The 19,276-nt window shown below is 32.4% G+C and overlaps 1 protein-coding gene across 3 annotated transcripts in view; it reads right to left on the bottom strand.

The window, feature by feature from the left end:
• The window catches only part of sp3 (phosphatidylinositide phosphatase spermathreecae), a 59,352-nt gene that overhangs the window by 20,774 nt on the left and 19,302 nt on the right, over positions 1-19,276 (bottom strand). The window contains exons 9-12 of one of the 3 annotated variants that reach the window (XM_072537519.1): positions 16,158-16,379; positions 11,932-11,990; positions 8,969-9,457; positions 2,782-2,997 (exon numbers count right to left, since the gene is read on the bottom strand). In XM_072537519.1, the coding sequence (XP_072393620.1) occupies positions 2,782-2,997; positions 8,969-9,457; positions 11,932-11,990; positions 16,158-16,379 (986 nt within the window). The remainder of the gene's footprint in view (positions 1-2,781; positions 2,998-8,968; positions 9,458-11,931; positions 11,991-16,157; positions 16,380-19,276) is intronic. The other 2 variants (XM_072537520.1, XM_072537521.1) reach the window with 2 other exon arrangements.

Genomic DNA, 19,276 nt, shown 5'->3' with positions numbered 1-19,276 from the left:
CTGGGATTTCTAAATAGGAAGAAACATTAGGAAACGCTGGAGAATAAAGGAGCTAAAGTTGGAGAATTTTTGTTATGCCACCATTTGTCAACTGAGTTAGACATAGATATGTCGGATATTTTTTGCAATAGGTAGGTTTGGTTATTATCTTGGTATTTAAGGATAAACTTTTCAGCTAAAAAAAGACGTTTTAAATGTAAGGGAGGTTCCATACATTCGGCTAATTGATTTTTTAAGTCTAGTATTTGTAGCAGTCCCATATAAAAAGCAATTATAGTCAAGAATTGACATGGTATATGCCCTATAAAAATTAGGTTAACCTTAGGATCAGCGCCCCATTGGTGACCTTTAAAACATTTACGCTTTTTTCGAATTTAATTAAATAGTTATTAATATGTTCTTCCCATGTTAATTTGGTATCAAGTGTGACGCCGAGTATAGTGTTTTTCGATAGGTATACTTAGATTATCAATTTCAATACTGGATATATTCGGTAATTGATGACGAGTAAACAACACCACAGCGGATTTATTGGAAGTAAGTTCACTTACTTCCAATAGTAAGTAATAAGTAAGGAAGTAATAACACTTTTTAAGAAAGTATTCTCTTGCACTGTACAAAATTCGTTTTATTAAATCAATACGTTCCTGGTAAGAATTTTTAGAAGTGTGAAGACAGAAATCATCGGCGAATTATAAAATATTACAATAAATATCCATACCATGTACAGACAACAGGGGGCTAAGCACAGATCCCTGCGGCAAACCTTGATAAACTAACCTTGGACCAATCAAGTTATTATTGCACCGACTGAATACTTGTCTATTAACAAATAGATTAACCAATACCTGTGCACATCTAGTTGGGACTCCTATATGTGTTTATGTCGAAAACTAAGTTTAAAATAACGTTATCATATGCACCCGAAATATCTAGAAATAGTGCTGCTAAATAATTATTATTCAAGTAGGACAATTGGATATCAGTAGTTAATTGTGACAGACAGTCGATGGTTCATTTATTTCTCCGAAAGCCTGACTGAGCTACCGGGAATATGCCTTTTTTTACACCACCATTCCAATCTAGTTTTTTGAGCGAGCTAACGTTATATGTATAATATTTTAGTGTTATGGAGAAACCTCACAAGAATCGTTTATATACATATATTATTTTTTATTTTTTATTAAATTTTTCTTTATATAATTTAATTTTTAAATTTAATAACTATTTCTTTCTAAAATTAAAATAGCTACTATACAATTCATTTATTTGTGCCGCCACAGATTGTACAATTAACAGAGATAATAAACCATTAGTTTGATTTCTTTGACAATTAATGAAATTTTTGGTGCGTTCCGAAATAAATTTTACGTTTATCTGACAGATAAGTATCCGCAACATAATTTGACGTGAAAAGTCGGGTACATTTTAACCTTAGACAAGGAAAAAGAAAGGACAGATAACACTCATTTAATAAACCTTCAAAAAGTGAAGCCAGTTTCGTGTGATCGCCATGTTTTGGTACCTGTACGTTGTATATTACTACCTCTCGCAGGGTTGCCAGCTCTATTGATTTTTCAGTAGATCTACTGATTTCAACTTCAATTTACTGATTTACTGAAACACTATATCGATCTACTAAAAAATATGCAATGATACCATCATGTTCAAAAAGTGATCATTATGTCAGTATTCAATTATAAATAAAACAGTTAACCAATAAACTTGTAGTGCTTCGCCACTTTAAAATTAATATAATATAATATCCTCATTTAATTGGTTTTTACCTCTATTAAAATTTTATATACAAGATATTAAGACAAAGGGTGATTTCCTTAGTCAATTTTAAACGGACAAAAAACATTAATTAAGCACACTACAATTGTTTCCTGAAGTATCTCCTATATTAACTATTTTTTGAGTTTTAATCGTAGAATTTTTCTTCAAAAATATCAGAGGTTTTAGTAAAATGTCACATTTTTATCGTAAAAAAATAACGTATTAATTTATGACGAAAAATTTAGTGTCAAAACCATGTTTACAACTTTGTTAAAAGTAATTTTAAAATCAGTGTATTAAAATAAATAGGTTTTTCATAATGAATGACAGTCCTATTCTTAAACTTACATTTTAACGTAAAAGTATATTTAGCTTATATTTTTAGAAAAATATTTAAAAATTAATACAATAATTCAATTAAACAGAATACTTTAAAAAAAAAATCTATTTATTGATATATATATATATATATATATATATATATATATATATATATATATATATATATATATATATATATCCATTATTCTTAATCTACTGAAGAAATAAAATATGACCTGGCAACCTTTTTGGTGCCGATTTGGCTTCAGTCAATTCCATACGATTACGCGTCCCCTCTCTTTCCTTGTCTAAGATTTTAACCTATTAATAAATGTTTATCCTCCAGATAACTGTCATATAGAACCATATTTATCTAGAGGTGAAAAAAAATTGATGACATTTATTATATACTTTACTATGAAATAAAAAAAATGAAATAAAATGTAAACCATTAATACTTTTTAAATTGCATTGTATGTTAGCAGTGAGTTGTTCCGTCCATGCATTTTTCATGCAATTAACAAACCATGAATATAACTGTATCTACCCTGTATTCTAGTTAAACGTATTGTGCATTAACCATTAGTTAATTAAATTGCAAGTCTCTAATTTTTATTTATTGAAGCATTTGAACAAATTGCAAAGTAACCTAATATTCATGCAAGTACGTCACGAACTTACCAACATTCTTTAACGAGAGCAACTGACTTTCAGAAACATTTCGAGTCATTTGAGGTAAAGAAGTTATATCTAAGTAGATACTATTAGAAGACCTACCGCTACTGATAACTTTCGATTTTCGTCTGTCTAATGCTTGTCCTTGAACGAAGGGAACAGGTTTCAATCCGCAAATGTCTAGTGCAACCAGATATCCTTCACAGATGGACTTCAAGGATTCTACAAAAAATTGATTATCTTTTATTTTATTTATGAGTGTAGGATGTTAGAAATATTAAAATTTGTTTTTAGAGCTAGAGTCACACAATGCACTAAGGCTAAAATTATAATGAGATTTCTCAATAATATAATATAAAACAAGAAGTCTACAGAATATAGTCAACTTGACATGTTTCGCTGAAACATAAACTTAATCAGAAGAATGATAATTTTAAACTAACTAGTTTTTTGCTAATAATCTGTATCATCATCATCATTCTGGCTTTACAACCATGTGTGGGTCCTAGCCTCCTCAAGAATTTTTCTCCAGTTGTCCCTATCCTCCCTCCGTCAAGCACTTATTACCATATTTCTCATGTCTTCATCGATGTTATTAAGGAACCTTGTTCTGGGTCTTCCTCTTCTTCTTTGACCAATGGGTCTATCAAGGAGCATTTTTCTAGCTGGGTCATTTTGTTCCATCCACCTATCCACCTCAGACATCCTATCTTAATATGTTTTACGATATCTGGTTCTTGATATATTCTATAAAGTTCGAAGTTGTATCGTCTTCTCCACACTCCATTGTCATTCACTGCTCCATAGATTCGCCTTAGTACTTTTCTTTCGAAACATCTTAACATTAATGTTTGTATTTTGAGAACGATTTACGAAGTGGAAATTGAAACGTTAATAAACTTACTTTAAACGTCAATTGTAGCTTATTCCCATTAAAATAGTAATTATCCTAACATGTTTTCATTACTTTTTGTTATAGTCCAGGTCTCTGAACCATATGTTACGAATAGGGGTTATTATTGTTTTGTAGAGTTTTATTTTTGTATTTCTCGATATAATTGTGGATTTAAGGAGGAGGTTGAGCCTAAAATAGCATCTGTTGGTCGTGCAAATTCTGCGGTTTATCTCTGGGGTAGTATTTTTTTCAGTGTTAAGGAGCGCTCCCAGGTATACAAATTCGTTCACTGCTTCGATGACGTCGTTTTCTATAACAAGTGGTCGTAGGATTTGTGGTTGCGTGCTTATTTTCATATACTTCGTTTTGTTGGTTGTTTATTATTAAGCCCATTTTTGTACAGCGTTTTTCGTTCTCCCAACAATATTGATATGATGATCATAGGCAAGGATTTGCGCTGATTTATTATATATTGAACCAATGGTTGTGATTTATTATTGTTATTTATTATGTTATTTGTTTTAAAAGGTTCACACAGTTCCCCTGAATTCGTACTCTCATTAAACTTTTTCAACTGTTAGTTTTGTTAAATTTACCAACTGATTTGGTATTCCTAGCTCTCTCACTACTTTGAACATTTCCCTTCTATTCACAGAGTCGGAGGCTGCTTTGTAGTCTGTAAACATGTGATGAGTATCTATGCCATATTCCAGTGTTTTTCCAAAATTTGTTTCAGGGTTGAAATCTGATGAATTGTCGATTTACCACCTCTGAAACCACCCTGGTATTTTCCTATTATCCTTTCTGCATATGGTGCCATACAGTGACAGTACTGTGGAAAATATTTTATACGCTGCATTTAGAAGCGTAATTTCTCTGTGGTTAGAGCATTCAAAAATATCTCCTTTTTGTGTATGGTGCAAATTATTCCAATATTCCAATCATTGGGGAGAGATTTCTGTGTCCATATTTCTTTTATAAGCTGCTGTAATGCCATTATGATAACGTGGCTACCTTCTTTATATAGTTCAGCTGGGAGATTATCTATTCCAGGTAATTTGTTTCTGGCTAGTTTTTTAACTGCATCTTTAACTTCAAGAATCTTTGGTCTCTCGTCTGTTCCCCTTACCTCATCTCTTTCGTCTTCCAGGTTTTCTTCTTCTTCCTTTATATTAAGTGCCTATTTAAAGTACTCCACCCATCTATTCAATAACTCTTTCCTTTTTGTTAATAGGTCACCATTCTGACTTCTGCATTGTCTTGTGGTTGCCTTGAATTCTGTTCCGTTGATGTTAACCTTCGTATAGAATGCTCTGAATTCTTTTAATAACCTGTATATTGGTCTAAAATCGAAGCAGTCAACACGTATTTTAGTGTTGTGCGCAATATGGAAGGCGAGAGCAGTCAAAGTAAACGATGGCCAAATTTTTCGATGGGAGAAAAAGCTATTATATAGGTACAACGTGTATTGTGGATTCCGTGAAAGGAATAAAAGTATCTTGGTCAACGATGTAGTTACTCCGTGTAGTGATAATCAAATCAAAGTGTCGACGAGAACTATATACATAATTCTAAAAAATTTTAAACAAAGTGAATGCAAATCGGATAATGTATTTCTTGAAAACATTAAAACCGGAGGTAGAAAACGCATCCAAATTGAAGATGGTTCTAAATATGCTATTCGGAGGAAATGCCACGCTTTCTTTTTTCGGAACGAAATCCCAACCTTAAGGAAAGTGGAAGTCGAAATAAATTCCAATGATTTAATACCCAAAATATCACGACGTGTTTTATATCGAACATTTATTAAGATTCTACAAAAAAATATAATCTACGAAGAAGAAAATGCGTTTAGAATTAGATCTCTATTTTTTTTAAGTTCTGGCCCTGCAAAGGGCCAGAAATTTTTCTTATAAACGTTTAATAATTTTTATTGACATTTAAACGTATCTCGAACAGGAATTAACCAGATCAGATCTTACGAAGTCTCATTCGCTTTGTAATTAAGATTGCTTGTAATTAAGAGCTACAATATAATGGTTTTGTGCATAAAAAAAGAATTTGTACAATAGTTATTTCAAAAACTAAAATGGCGAAAACTATACATTTCTGGACATTCATTCTTTAATTTTGCATACACTATTGGGTCAAATTCAATATAGCATAGCTCAAATTAAAGATTTTTTATGTACTTTCATTCATTTTACCCTAAAATATTGATTTGATACCATAAAAATAATCAAAAACACCGTTTTAAACCTTAAAAGTGCCATAAAAAAATTATAACAAACAATTTAGAATTGCATGCACTTGGAGGTTATTCCAGACATTGTCCTTCATAACGCTCATAATAATATAAGTTAAATGAGTTAAGTGAGTGAGGTGAAAAAGTGAAGATAGTAAGTTAGGTGAGTGAATGAGGTGAGCGAGTGGAGTGAGTTAGGTGAGTGAGTGAGGTGAGTGATTGAGGTGAGTGAGTAATTGAAGTGAGTGAGTGAGGTGAGTGATTGATGTGTGATTTAGGTGAGTGAATGAGGGAGTGAGGTGAGTGGGTGAGATGAGTGAGTAAGGTGAGTGAACACTCACATAGAAATTGGAGTAAGAACAGTATTAAGTTCTCATAATTGTGTAATCGCGGCAGATAACAATCTAATTACTAGACCGGATAAAATGGCTGCAGATGTAACAAAAAAGGCAGAGTTTGTCGAAAGCAGGAGCAAACAGATACTCTAGATATTTTAGCAGGAAGCGCCTCGCTATATGGGCCTGTAACAGACGATACTGTGTGAGAAAAAAAGAGCTATTTTTTTAAACGCGATTTTCTGGAAATAATGTTTTTCCTGTCCGGATTTTCCAAGTAGATACTATTTTAATGGGAATAAGCCACAATTGAAGGTTAAAATAAGTTTATTGGCGTTTCAATGTCCATTTCTGAAATCGTTCTTAAAATACAAACATTAATAAATTAAACAAATATTGTTTTTTGTTACTTGGTGAAAAATTCTTCTAATAATTTAATTTTATCTGACTAATTTATATTGACAGTTCAGACATATATTATACATTTTAAAGTAGCCGACTTTAAAATGATATTGCCAATATTGCTGAGTTGCGTTCCTGGGACGAGTTTATTGTAAGATATTTCATTCGATTACACGAAATCAACTTTAAACAAAATCATAGCATGTAATTCGTCTTTAAAAAAACAACCACATGTCATGATGACAGTAAAATTCTCCTGTTAGTGATTCCATAGTAAATTATGAGGAAAAAAACGGGAAAAGACCTCATAATACTATCAGGAATGGGAAGTATTTGGTCTTACGTTTAGTTTACTCCCAATAAACATCAAACTCTGATTTTATATGTTTGTTATTTAAAACACATAAATGATGTATCCTCGATATGTTTCTAACTTACTAATATTGGTATTTTCTTTTTACTAACTTCCTCTTTTAATAAGGGTAACGAGATCCTACTGCATTCTGCCGAGGAATTCGCTACACAACTGGTCTCATTTAGCATAATTGGAGTCGCTTCTTTGATTTTTTTTTCTTTTTACCATCTGTTTCTTTTAGAACTATACTTGAATTATTCCATTGAACCCTATATTCATTTTCCCATTCATGTTTACATATTTGAGATCTATCAAATTCTCTATTTTTAAAATAAGATTGATGTTCACTTATTCTAAGATGTAATTGATGTTTCACCTAAATAAAACTGATCGCATTCACAAAGTATTTTATAAACACAATTCTTTGTTCTTTCTTGTTTATTATTAGATTTAGTTTTAGATAAAATAGATCTCAATGTGTTTGTTGTTTGGAATGTTGTTGAAATGTTGAATTAATTTCCTATCCTTTTAAGTTTTTCTTATCCTTTTATGTATGGTATTGTTATTTTCCTCGTATTATTCCTTGTGGAATCGTAGGATCGTTCTAAGTTGTTGTGTTCTATTTGGTCTATTGTTGAAAATCCCTTATTTATAAACGATAAAGTATAATTATTATCCTCCAAAAACGAATTTTCGTTAGAACAAGCAATTTTAGCTCTATCGTATAAGGATTTAATGATTCCCTTTTTAATATTGATATTGTGATTTGATTTGTAATTTAAATATCTGTTGGTGTGTGTTGGTTTTCTATACACCTGAGTCTCATATCCAGTGTCATTCTTAGAGATTAAAACATCCAGGAAAGGTAGTGTGTTATTATATTCCTTTTCCATGGTAAATGTTTCGTCTTTTTTTTTTATCGATCAGGAATGTGTCCAAAAACTCTGATCCATGAGGCTATATTGAGAATACATCACCTACAAATCTCCACCATACTATAGGTTTTAAATTTTGTTTAGAAATAATATTTGTTTCAAAATCTTCCATAAATATATCGGCTAATAATGGAGATTGCTAGAGATTGGAGAAACTAGAGCCCATTGCTAGACCAAAATTTTGTTTATAGAATTCATTATTTAGTTGAAAATATGTCTTATCAGTACATAATGTCAATAACTCCATTATAGCTGATATATTTGGTCTTGTTCTAGTTGTCAATGTATCATCACCCTCTAAATTTCTCTTAACTATATTCAAAGTCTTATCTAATGGCACATTTGTAAATAAACTATTTATATCAAAAATTACTAAAATATTATTTGAATTTAATTAAATATTGATAATTTATTTAAAAAATGTTACGTATTTTTTTGTGATTTTCCAACTGTCGGTGTTCACTGTATCTCAAAATCTACTTAATCGATATTTCTCAAATATTGCACACTCCTTTTATAGATACATTACTATTGTAACGTCGAGATATTGTTCATTTTGTTGTTATAATTAATTTTATAACATCAAATTCGTCCAATTTTAACAAATTTTTTCGAAAATCTAAAAAATTCGTATTTTTTACTTCTAATGAAGTATACTCGTAACGTCGTTGAGACCTAGGGAAACTCATAAACTAACGAAATCTTTTTGACCAAAATTTCAGATAATACTCTTGAAATATTGTATTATAATGTACTAAAGTTATTAATAAATTTATATTATACAATTTTTCAAAAAAGTCTTAAAATATGTTGTAAATATTGAAAATAAAACCTACCCTCCCCCACCTACTTGAGCTATGAGTAACACAGTGTCAGTCTAAATTTATTTTTCTTCTATAGAAGCTATTTTATCGAAACATATCAAATTGGATATGTTGTGTGGAAATGAGAAATAATGTTTTTTGGTATTATAATTAAAACCTTGAATTAGTAATTTATAATTCATATTGAACGTATTTTACTTACCAATCTCCTCTTCCATATTCTTCACGACAACAGCCATATTATTGAAGAACCTAAAGTTCGTCGACCTAAACATATGATAATATCCGCTAACATTATTAACCTTATAATTAATCCTAATGCTATATCGATGTTTGGACGTTTTGAACAACGACGTACTCGATTCTGCCATTCCGAACTCCAACAAAACAACGTCTTCCAACAATACTTTTTGATAATTGGTAACTTTGTCGACCTGGTCGTCATAATCTGCTACAAAGTACGAGTCCCTGGTCAGAATCAGGATGGAGTCCATTTCGGTTTCGTTTGGATCTCCCGTGAACGGGTCTGCGTTTATCAAACCCCAAGCTCCGACTACTTGCTCCGGCTGGTTGATTAGCATCTTCTTGCAATCTTCGATCAGAAGTTTCACATGTTCAGCAGTGATCACATTGTCTTCTTCAAACTGTGACGCTTTGGATTCGTTGAAAATATCTTCGGGTACAGAATTACCTACAAATATACGTTTATATAGATTAGAGTTATGAATATAAATAGAATACAATACGAAAATTTATAGAAACAAAGTAAGAAACGCTAGTGCAGATCAGTAGCAAAAAGTGATTAAAAAAAGAGCTAAGAAAAAAAACGAAAACTTTATATTAAAAATGAATATAGTTCAGTAAAACGAAAAAAAATCGTCAAACAAAAACACTCACAAATTAGACAAAAAGCAATGTGTGAAAATTTTCGGGACTGTAACGGGGACCAAGATTTGTAATAAAATGGGGAAATAAGTAGAGGAAGAGATGCAAGAAATACCAACAAAGATATTCGAAGATACATTACGAATAGGAATAAATTGCAGCCTCAGAAAATAGTAGATGCGGGTGTATTGGTTAAATAATCAAGAATATTATTTTTCTTTTTTTATATATAAAGTCTTTTTAAACGCACATATTTAACCCACCAGACGGGTCCCCCATTTGGTGGATAGGGGAACGCCCTAACCGGTCCTAGGACCAGTGTCAAACATACCAACCGCGAACCAAAACAGACTAAGGTATGGCAACCCTAACAGAATTCCTGGCCCTTCGGGTTGGGGGTTGGGCTAGAGGTCGACAACTTCTTCCTGTAAAAAAGCCTATGTTACGGAAGCTCAGGAACTATTAGCTGGACGGAAGTCACGACAACTACTCTGTAAACGAAAAATGGAATTGAGATTAGGAACATGGAATATCCGAACCCTGGAATATCCGAACCCTGTACCGAACTGGAGCACTCACATCTTTACTAGACATAGTGAACAAGTACAAAGTAGATGTTTTAGCACTGCAGGAAATGCGGTAGACAAGAACTGGCACTCTTGACAAGAGAACCCATTCCATATATTATAGCTGCAATGAAAGCCAACAAATGAATGGGGTGGGATTTATCGTAAACCAAAGAACAAAAGGCCTTATTATTGACTTTAAAGCCTACAGTCGGAGAATGTGCTGTTTGCGCTTAAAATTCTTTAAATACAGTTTGATCAATACACATGCCCCAACTGATGACAAACTAGAGGAAATAAAAGAACAGATCTTCGAAGATCTAGAGTAAGTCTACAGAAGATAACATTAAGATTGTATTAGGTGACATGAATGCAAGAATAGGACTGATAAAGTTAGTAGCAGCACTAAATATGACAGTCGCTAGCACCTATTTTGAACCCAAGAACATACACAAGGTAATCTGGACCTCTCCAGATGAAAGAACAACAAGTCAGATTGATCACATCTTAATAGATTCAAGGCATGGAACAGACGTAATAAACTACAGAAGTTCTAGAAGCGCAAACATAGACTCAGATCATTGCCTAGTGATCTCAACATTGAGGGCTAGAATTTCAAACACCATTAAAGAAAATAAAATGGATAGACAAAAATGGAATGTGCAAAAGCTGAGAGATGCGACAATGGCAGAACGGTACTCGGAAAACATCACCAACAGGCTAAGGACTCAAAATATAAATGAAGGCCAGACAGATGGACCAGAATAAAGGAAGACATTAAAGCAGCAGCGAATGATGAAATAGGAACAGAAATTAAACACCAAATCAGTGGGTAAATTTAACAAAGCTAACTCTTGAAAAAGTTGAATGTAGAGTACGAATTCAGGGGGAACAGATATCGTTAAAACATATTAAGATAAGACGTTTGATGTGGATAGGCCATGTAATGCGGATGGAACAAGATGGCCCAACTAGAAAAACGCTCATTGATAGACCCATTGGTCAGAGTAGGAGAGGAAGACCCAGAACAAGGTTCTTTATAATATCGATGAAGACATGAGAAATATGGGAATACGTGCTTGACGGAGGAAGGCGATGGATAGGCACGACTGGAGATAAATTCTTGAGGAGGCTAGGGCCCACGGATGGTTGTAAAGCCAGAATCATGATAGTCAGCAAGGTCTTTTAAATTGTTGTATATAAATATACTCTTGCTCTCTTATTTATTCTGATTAGGAACAAGGTGGTGTCCAACTTTTTTTCCCAGTTTTCTGCTCTTTATTCTGTTGAATTTTTCGTCTACTATCCTGCTGAAACTCATAACATATAAACTTCTTAGCCACCAATATTTAGTTCCAACTTTTAACATATATAAAAAAGAGGTTACAAAGCTAATGGTACGATTGAACTAAACTTTGAGTAGATGATAAAGATTTCATTTGGGGTTTGTGGTTACAGCTTTCTATACACTAGGCCCGGGATTAAAACTGCCGGTAACATGATCAATTATGCTTTTTAGCGCTAAGTTTAGATTGATAATGATATTAAGACGTAGACTGGATGAAAAAGAAGGAAAACATAGGGATATCAAGAGTAATCGAAAACAAAGTTTCAAAATGAGTATATTTAAATACATGAAACAACTAGTAGACTGAAATCTGAAAAAACAAAAGATTTAAAACATTTAAATAATTAGCCCGATGTATCTACTTACCTAACATTAAATCTATTGTTCCTTGTCTAGTAGTATCCTTAAATCTACTTAGGTAATATCTAAAACAAAGTAACTATAAGTAAAAATGTATATATAAATAATAAATTAATACTCTTTACCTTCGTTTTCTAACATTTCATAAAATAAATTTTAAGCAAGTAATAAAAAAGCAGCACTTTTTGACTCCAATAATATGGTTAGATAGTTAGTAATGCATCGTTGTCTATATTAATTATTTGTGATAATCCAGCTTTCTGTTAATAACCAACGCAATCATTCAATGTTTTATTATAAATGAAGGACTGTTTTCTAACTTATCGAATTTTATTTTTTATACACGGTGTACACAAACTATTGTTACGACAGTTTCGTGAGATATATTTAATATAGAAAAGGTCTCTTGGCAAAAAAGAAGAAGTCTAGAAGTTTCGAGATGTCATCGAAAAGTCCTCAAATGTCTAGTGAAATTTAAAACGTTAGATAAATATATAAACAGATGTTGGTGACAGTTTGAACAGTAGTATTTTGAAGTTGATAGCTGTCATTATAAATAAAGTATTGTAAACAAGTTGGTATTAAATAAAATTATTTTCAAGAAATGTGCCATTGGTGTCAGAAATGGGATAAAGAAGATATTAAGTAATTGTTAATGGTTAAGACAAGATTTGCTGAATCGTTCGGACGTCCCACGTGGTTTTTAAAAATGAAAAAGGAAAAGGAGAAGCGCAGACAAGAAGAGAAAGAGAAAAAGGAGAAGCGTAGAAAAAAGACGCAGAATTGAAAGAGAAGCGTAGGCAATAAAAGGAAGAGTTAAACGAAAAGCTAGACAAAAGGAGGAAGACAAGAAGGAGAGGCGTAGGAAAGTAGAGAAAGAAATCATAAATAGTTTATCTCAAATTCACGAAAATTTTCAGTCAGAGGTAAGTTAAATTACTAGTCGACAAATTGGACGAACATTAAAACGATTTAAAATCTAATTTTTATATAATTCTAGACAGACAAATAGTTGAGTTGGAAAAAAATATAATATGCAAGCTTTTTCTTTTCCTACTAGATATATGCAGATGTCGCTCTAGATTCTGTGGGTACATATTGTAAATATTTAGTTTTATGGATGGAAAAGGATTGATTTTGTTAAAGCTTACCCTAACTCCTCAACGAGGAGAAACAATCAGTATATTTGCAGCTGAACATGACTTAATTATGCTAAACACATTTTACAAACTACTAGGCCTAGACGCCTGTATACGTGGAAATCACCTAGAGACAACGGAGAAAACTCTATTATAAGAAACCAAATAGACTATATACTTGTTAACAAAAGATATAGAAATAGTTTCAAGAGTGTTAAAACCTACCCAGAGCTGATATTCAATGTGACCACAATCTTTTAGTGGGCGTGTATAGAATCCAGTTAAAGAAAACACGCAGAAAAACTGTTAAAAAAACATGAGATGAGAAAACTGAAATGTAGTGAAGTAAAAGTGAAATACAACGGAAAGCACAGAAGAGAAGATAGAATCCCTTAATAAAACGATAGACGACATTAAAGACAATTTTATGAAGAACAAAGAAGGTAAGAATAAGAAATGGATGACGAAAGAGATTCTGCAGCTAATGGAAGAAAGAAAAACAAGAACAATAACTGTATGTATAAAACATTAAAACGAGATATACAGAGAAAGGTCAGAGAAGCAAAACGGAAAGAACTGGAAAAAAATGCCTAAAAATCGAAATTCTACAAAGTAAATACGACGACTTCACGTGTATAAAAAGGTAAGAGAAATTACAGGCAAAAGTAAAAACAGAAGAGTAAGTAAACTTGTTAATGAAAACGGAGAGGTAATCGTGAACAAAGAGAGTATTGATAATACCTGGAAAAATTACATACGAAATTTATTTTTTGATGAGAGGGAGAACCATTCCCCAATACTTACGGCAACAGGACCAACTATACTAGTGGCAGAAATAAGATCAGCCATAATATCACTAAAAGAGAGAGCTCCATAAGCCTAATGAGCCATAAATGAAAACTTTTTCTTAAAATTATACATCGCATGATATACAAGCTATGCAAAGAGAGAATACAAGACACACAGTTTGAATTCATAAAAGGCGTAGGTACGAGAGATGCACTGTTTAGTCTACAGGTATTATTCCAAAGATGCAGAGACATGACTTACGATATCTACACCAGCTTTGTGGACTACCAAAAAGCATTTGACACAGTTCTACACCGAAAAATGATGGATGTTCTAACAAAAGCCCAAATAGATGATAAAGACCGGCGTAGAATACAAAATTTATACTGGAACCACTCAGCCACAATAAGAACAAATCTTGGAGATGAACCGACGGAAGCGATCCAGATTCTGCGAGGCGTTAAACAAGGATGTATACTTTCACCTATATTATTCAACCTATATTCAGAGGAAATATTTATTGAAACCTTGGAAAATTGCGAACATGGAATCCTTTTAAATGGAGTATACACTATGCATAGCGTATACTCCATTTAAAATAACACCGTTATTTTGGCAAATAGTTTAAACAGTTTACAGCAACTAATAAACAAAGTAAATGAGGTAAGTAAAAGATTTGGACTATAAGTAAACATATCAAAAACTAAATTTATGGTCATCAGTAAAAATAAAATTAGAGACGTCCAACTGCTTATCAAGAATACACCAGTAGACCGAGCAAAACAGTTTACCTATCTTGGAACAAGAGTAAACGAACAATGGGATTCACTCACAAGAAGTAAAATGTAGAATAGAGAAGGCTAAGAGTGCATTCAACAACAAGGCCAAACTCTTTAAAAGCCACAACCTTAATCTAGAGATAAAAGTAAGGCTCCTACGATGTTATATCTTCTCGATATTATACTACGGAGTTGAATCCTGGACACTCACTGAAGCGATGGAGAAAAAACTTGAAGCCTTCGAGATGTGGCTATACAGAAGAATCCTAAGGATATCATGGACAGACAAGATAACCAACGAGTACTACGAAGACTGAGAAAAGAAAGAGAAGTCATGTATACGATTAAAAGGAGAAAGTTAGAATATCTCGGACACATAATGAGAAAAGGCACTAAATACAGATTATTAAAAATAATCCTTCAAGGCAAAGTATTCGAAAAGCGAGGAATTGAGAGAAGAAGAATATCATGGTTAAAAAACCTGAGGAAATGGTTCTCCACAACAACTAATATATGTAAAGCATCAGTTAATAAAATAATTATAGCCAGAGTGATCGCCAATATTCGAAACGAATAGGCACCAAAAGAAGAAGAGCTTACCCTAAGTCCGCTCTAGGGACGCCAAGAGGCAGAAATATGCATATCAGCGAATGGTGGTATTCTATATCGAAATCAAACCCTAACTGTCTATTTTATTTTTATCTATTTTACTCTAGCATGGAGTATTAGCAAATCGTTTACATGAAGGGGTTTCTGCTTAGACGAATTGGTATAACATTGATACAAATTATAAATCCCCATGCCACTGTATTTCGGTGCATTCGTCATCTGTTTGTTTTACAACGTTTAGAAAACACAAATTTATGCCAAATCCTGAATTCGATTTTCGATTTATATTCTCGTAAAACAATGTTATTTTATTATATATATATATATATATATATATATATATATATATATATATATATACCGGTATTTTAGGCGGTACGCCCTTCCGGTAGGGATCTATGGAGGAGTATCACCGAGCCGCAAGCCCTTAAATCCTGCCGTACTACTCCACCATAGGCCGAGCAGACACCAGCATATTCTAGTCTAAGCCGCAGATTCATTTAGAATTTTACACTGCTGCGTTAGCCTTTTTGTTTTCTGTACACCGAGCTGAGGATCGAACTCACATCCACTGAACCACTCGCAGTGAAACGAATGAGAACCGGCCACCCAGCCCGCTTGGCTTTCTGACCGACTGTTATTTTATTACTTAAACTAATTATTCCAGATGCGAATAACGCAAATTTGTTTCAGGTGTGCTGAAATCAGCTCCGACAAAAAACGTTAAACTATGCGATCCAAAACTAAACTTTTAAATTAAAGATTGTATAGAAAACCGTCCTTCATACCCCCAATCCAAACGCATTTATATCTAAATAAGTTAATGACAATAAAAAAATAATAAATTTAAATTTTATATTTAATTTTATTAAATACATGTGACTTCAATAAAAGTTTCGCCAAATCGGGAACTGACCTAGAAATTTGATAAACAGCATGTGCAAATTCAAATTCTGGTTGAAGGGCTAAATGGGGTGCGACGGAGGGTATCTCCTCCGGTAGAATTTCGCTAGCTATCCCGCCAATTCTACGTAAATTCGACCAAAAATCTTGGATCTCTACTGTGTACAACTTTACCCCTTGCATGATATCTAAGCAATACTGACGTAGGGTATCTTTGAAGTGGTTTTTGTAATATCTACAATAATAAATTGAGTGAAATCAAAGTTTTATTTATTCCTAATACCAAATAAGACATAGAAATGTGTAAAAAACATTTATAGTTTGTTTCTACATAGATGTATTAGAAAATCATGTCAACGATAAGTTCGCGTAAAATAAAAAAACATTTGGTGTCAGAAATTGTTGTTTAAATTCTCCCTCTATCGGTGCCATACTTAACAATTTCGCGTTTAACAGTTACCACCATTCAAATTTCAAATGGGTAGTGGAGTAGTGAGCGTCTGCGCGTGTCACGCGGAGACCGGGATTCGATTCTCCACCGAGTAAAAATTTTTGTTTCTTAAATTCATTAAATTTTATCTTTTATTATTTTTTATTTTATAAAATTAAATGAAATAAAAAATATGAATATTGTTCTGAAGCTATTTTCTTGTGGCATGTTAAACTAATTACTATTTAAATGGGAATAAGCCGCAATTAAAGATTAAAGTACGTTTATTGACGATTAAATTTCCACTTCAGAAATCGTTCTCAAAATACAAACATTAGTAAATTAAACAAATTTTGTTTTTTTGTTACTTGGTAAAAAATTCTAATAATTTAATTTTATCTGACTCATTTATATTGACAATTCAGACATACATTATATATTTTAAAGTAGACGACTTTACCATGATATTGCCAATATTGTTGAGTTGCGTTCCCGGGACGACTTTACTTGTAAGATAGTTCATTCGATTACATGAAATCAACTTTAACTTGAGAATATCCGTCAGAAAAAATCATAGCATGTAATTCGTCTGTAAAAAGACAAACACATGCCAAGATGACAGTAAAAATCTCCTGTTGGTGATTCCATAGTAAATTATGAGGGAAAACCAGGAAAAAAACTCATAACACTATCCCGACATGGTAAGTATTTGGTCGTGCATTTAGTTTACCTTCAATAAACACCAAATTCTGATTATATATGTTTGTTATTTAAAAAACATAAATGATGTTTCCTCTATATGTTACCGACTTACTAATACTGGTATTTTCTTTTTAATAACTTCCTCTTTTAATATGGGTAACCAGATCCTACTACATTCTGCCGAGGAATTTGACACAATTGGTCTCATTTAGCATAATTTGTGTCGCAAATTCCTCGGCAGAATGTAGTAGGATCTGGTTACCCATATTAAAAGAGGAAGTTATTAAAAAGAAAATACCAGTATTAGTAAATCGGTAACATATAGAGGATACATCATTTATGTTTTTTAAATAACAAACATATAAAATCAGAATTTGGTGTTTATTGAAGGTAAACTGAATGCACGACCAAATACTTACCATGTCTGGATAGCATTATGAGGTTTTTTCCTCACAATTTACTATGGAATCACTAACAGGAGATTTTTACTGTCATCTTGGCATGTGTTTGTCTTTTTACAGACGAATTACATGCTATGATTTTTTCTGACGGATATTCTCAAGTTAAAGTTGATTTCATGTAATCGAATGAACTATCTTACAAATAAAGTCGTCCCAGGAACGCAACTCAACAATATTGGCAATATCATTTTAAAGTCATCTACTTTAAAATGTATAATGTATGTCCGAATTGCCAATATAAATGAGTCAGATAAAATTAAATTATTAGAATTTTTTACCAAGTAACAAAAAAACAAAATTTGTTTAATTTACTAATGTATGTATTTTGAGAACGATTTCCGAAGTGGAAATTGAAACGTTAATAAACGTAATTTAACCTTTAATTGTGGCTTATTCCCATTTAAATAGTAATTAAAAAATATGAAATTATAACAAAAATACTAAAAGCAACAATTTTTATTTTCTCATACAAACAGATACATATCTCCTTTGGATTGACTTCACGAAAACCGTGGCTTCACGTCTATTTACTTTAATACACGTGTCCGGTTTTAGGTTGAGGTTAATTTGTTAATATAAAGAAATGTTATATTATGTGTAAAATATATAATATAAAATTATATATTTCGAAGACATATCTAAGAAAACTTCTGATATATTTGACAGTAAACAATTCATATCCTTTGTGACTCCATGAAAGTACTGCCATTTACCATTGTTTGTGGTATGATTAGTGAAATAGTTTAGTATTTAGTGCACTAGAACTTTTTAAATTTACAGTGCCAAGGAGAAAATCCTTGAGTCCTCTATTGTTCAACCTGATTATGGATAAAGTAATAAAAAAAGTAAGAACTAAAAAAGGATACCAAATGGGAGAAAAACAACTTAAAATAATCTGCTGTGCAGATGACGCAATACTACTCTCTCAAAGTGAAGATGATTTACAACGTATGCTGCACCAATTTAATATAACCGCCACAAAATTTAACACGTTAATTTCGCCAAAAAAGACAAAATGTATGGTTATAACAGCAAATTTACTAAGATGTAAATTGGAGCTGGAAGATCAGATAATAGAACAAGTGGTGGAGTTTAAATTTCTAGGCATCACATTATCTAGCTACAGAAAGCTCGAAACTGAAGTGGGGATCAAGTGAATAGAGCAAACAGAGCCGCAGGTTTCCTGAATGAAACAATATGGAGAAATAGAAATGAAAGGCAGAATTAACAAAACAGTCATCAGACCAATAATGACATACGAGGCAGAAACACGACCTGACAAAGAGAGGACAAAAAGAATGTTAGAACCAGCAGAGATGAAAACACTTTAAAAAATTGATGGTAGAAGATAATATGGTTTGTATAATATTGATTGGTATGTTTCTTTTATACAGTAGGTGTAAGACGTCCTCGACTTGAATGCGATCGAAAGCATCTGTCAGGTCTATAAAACATAGATATGCTGGTTTTCAAGTTATACTGGAAGGAAAAGTACAGGGCAAAAGATCAGTAGGAAGACGCCAGAACTCGTGGCTGAAA

Source organism: Diabrotica undecimpunctata, chromosome 7 (genome assembly GCF_040954645.1).
Source record: "Diabrotica undecimpunctata isolate CICGRU chromosome 7, icDiaUnde3, whole genome shotgun sequence".
NCBI lineage: Eukaryota > Metazoa > Arthropoda > Insecta > Coleoptera > Chrysomelidae > Diabrotica > Diabrotica undecimpunctata.
Note: the sequence above shows the minus strand (reverse complement) of the source record. Positions and strands in the feature narration are given on the sequence as shown.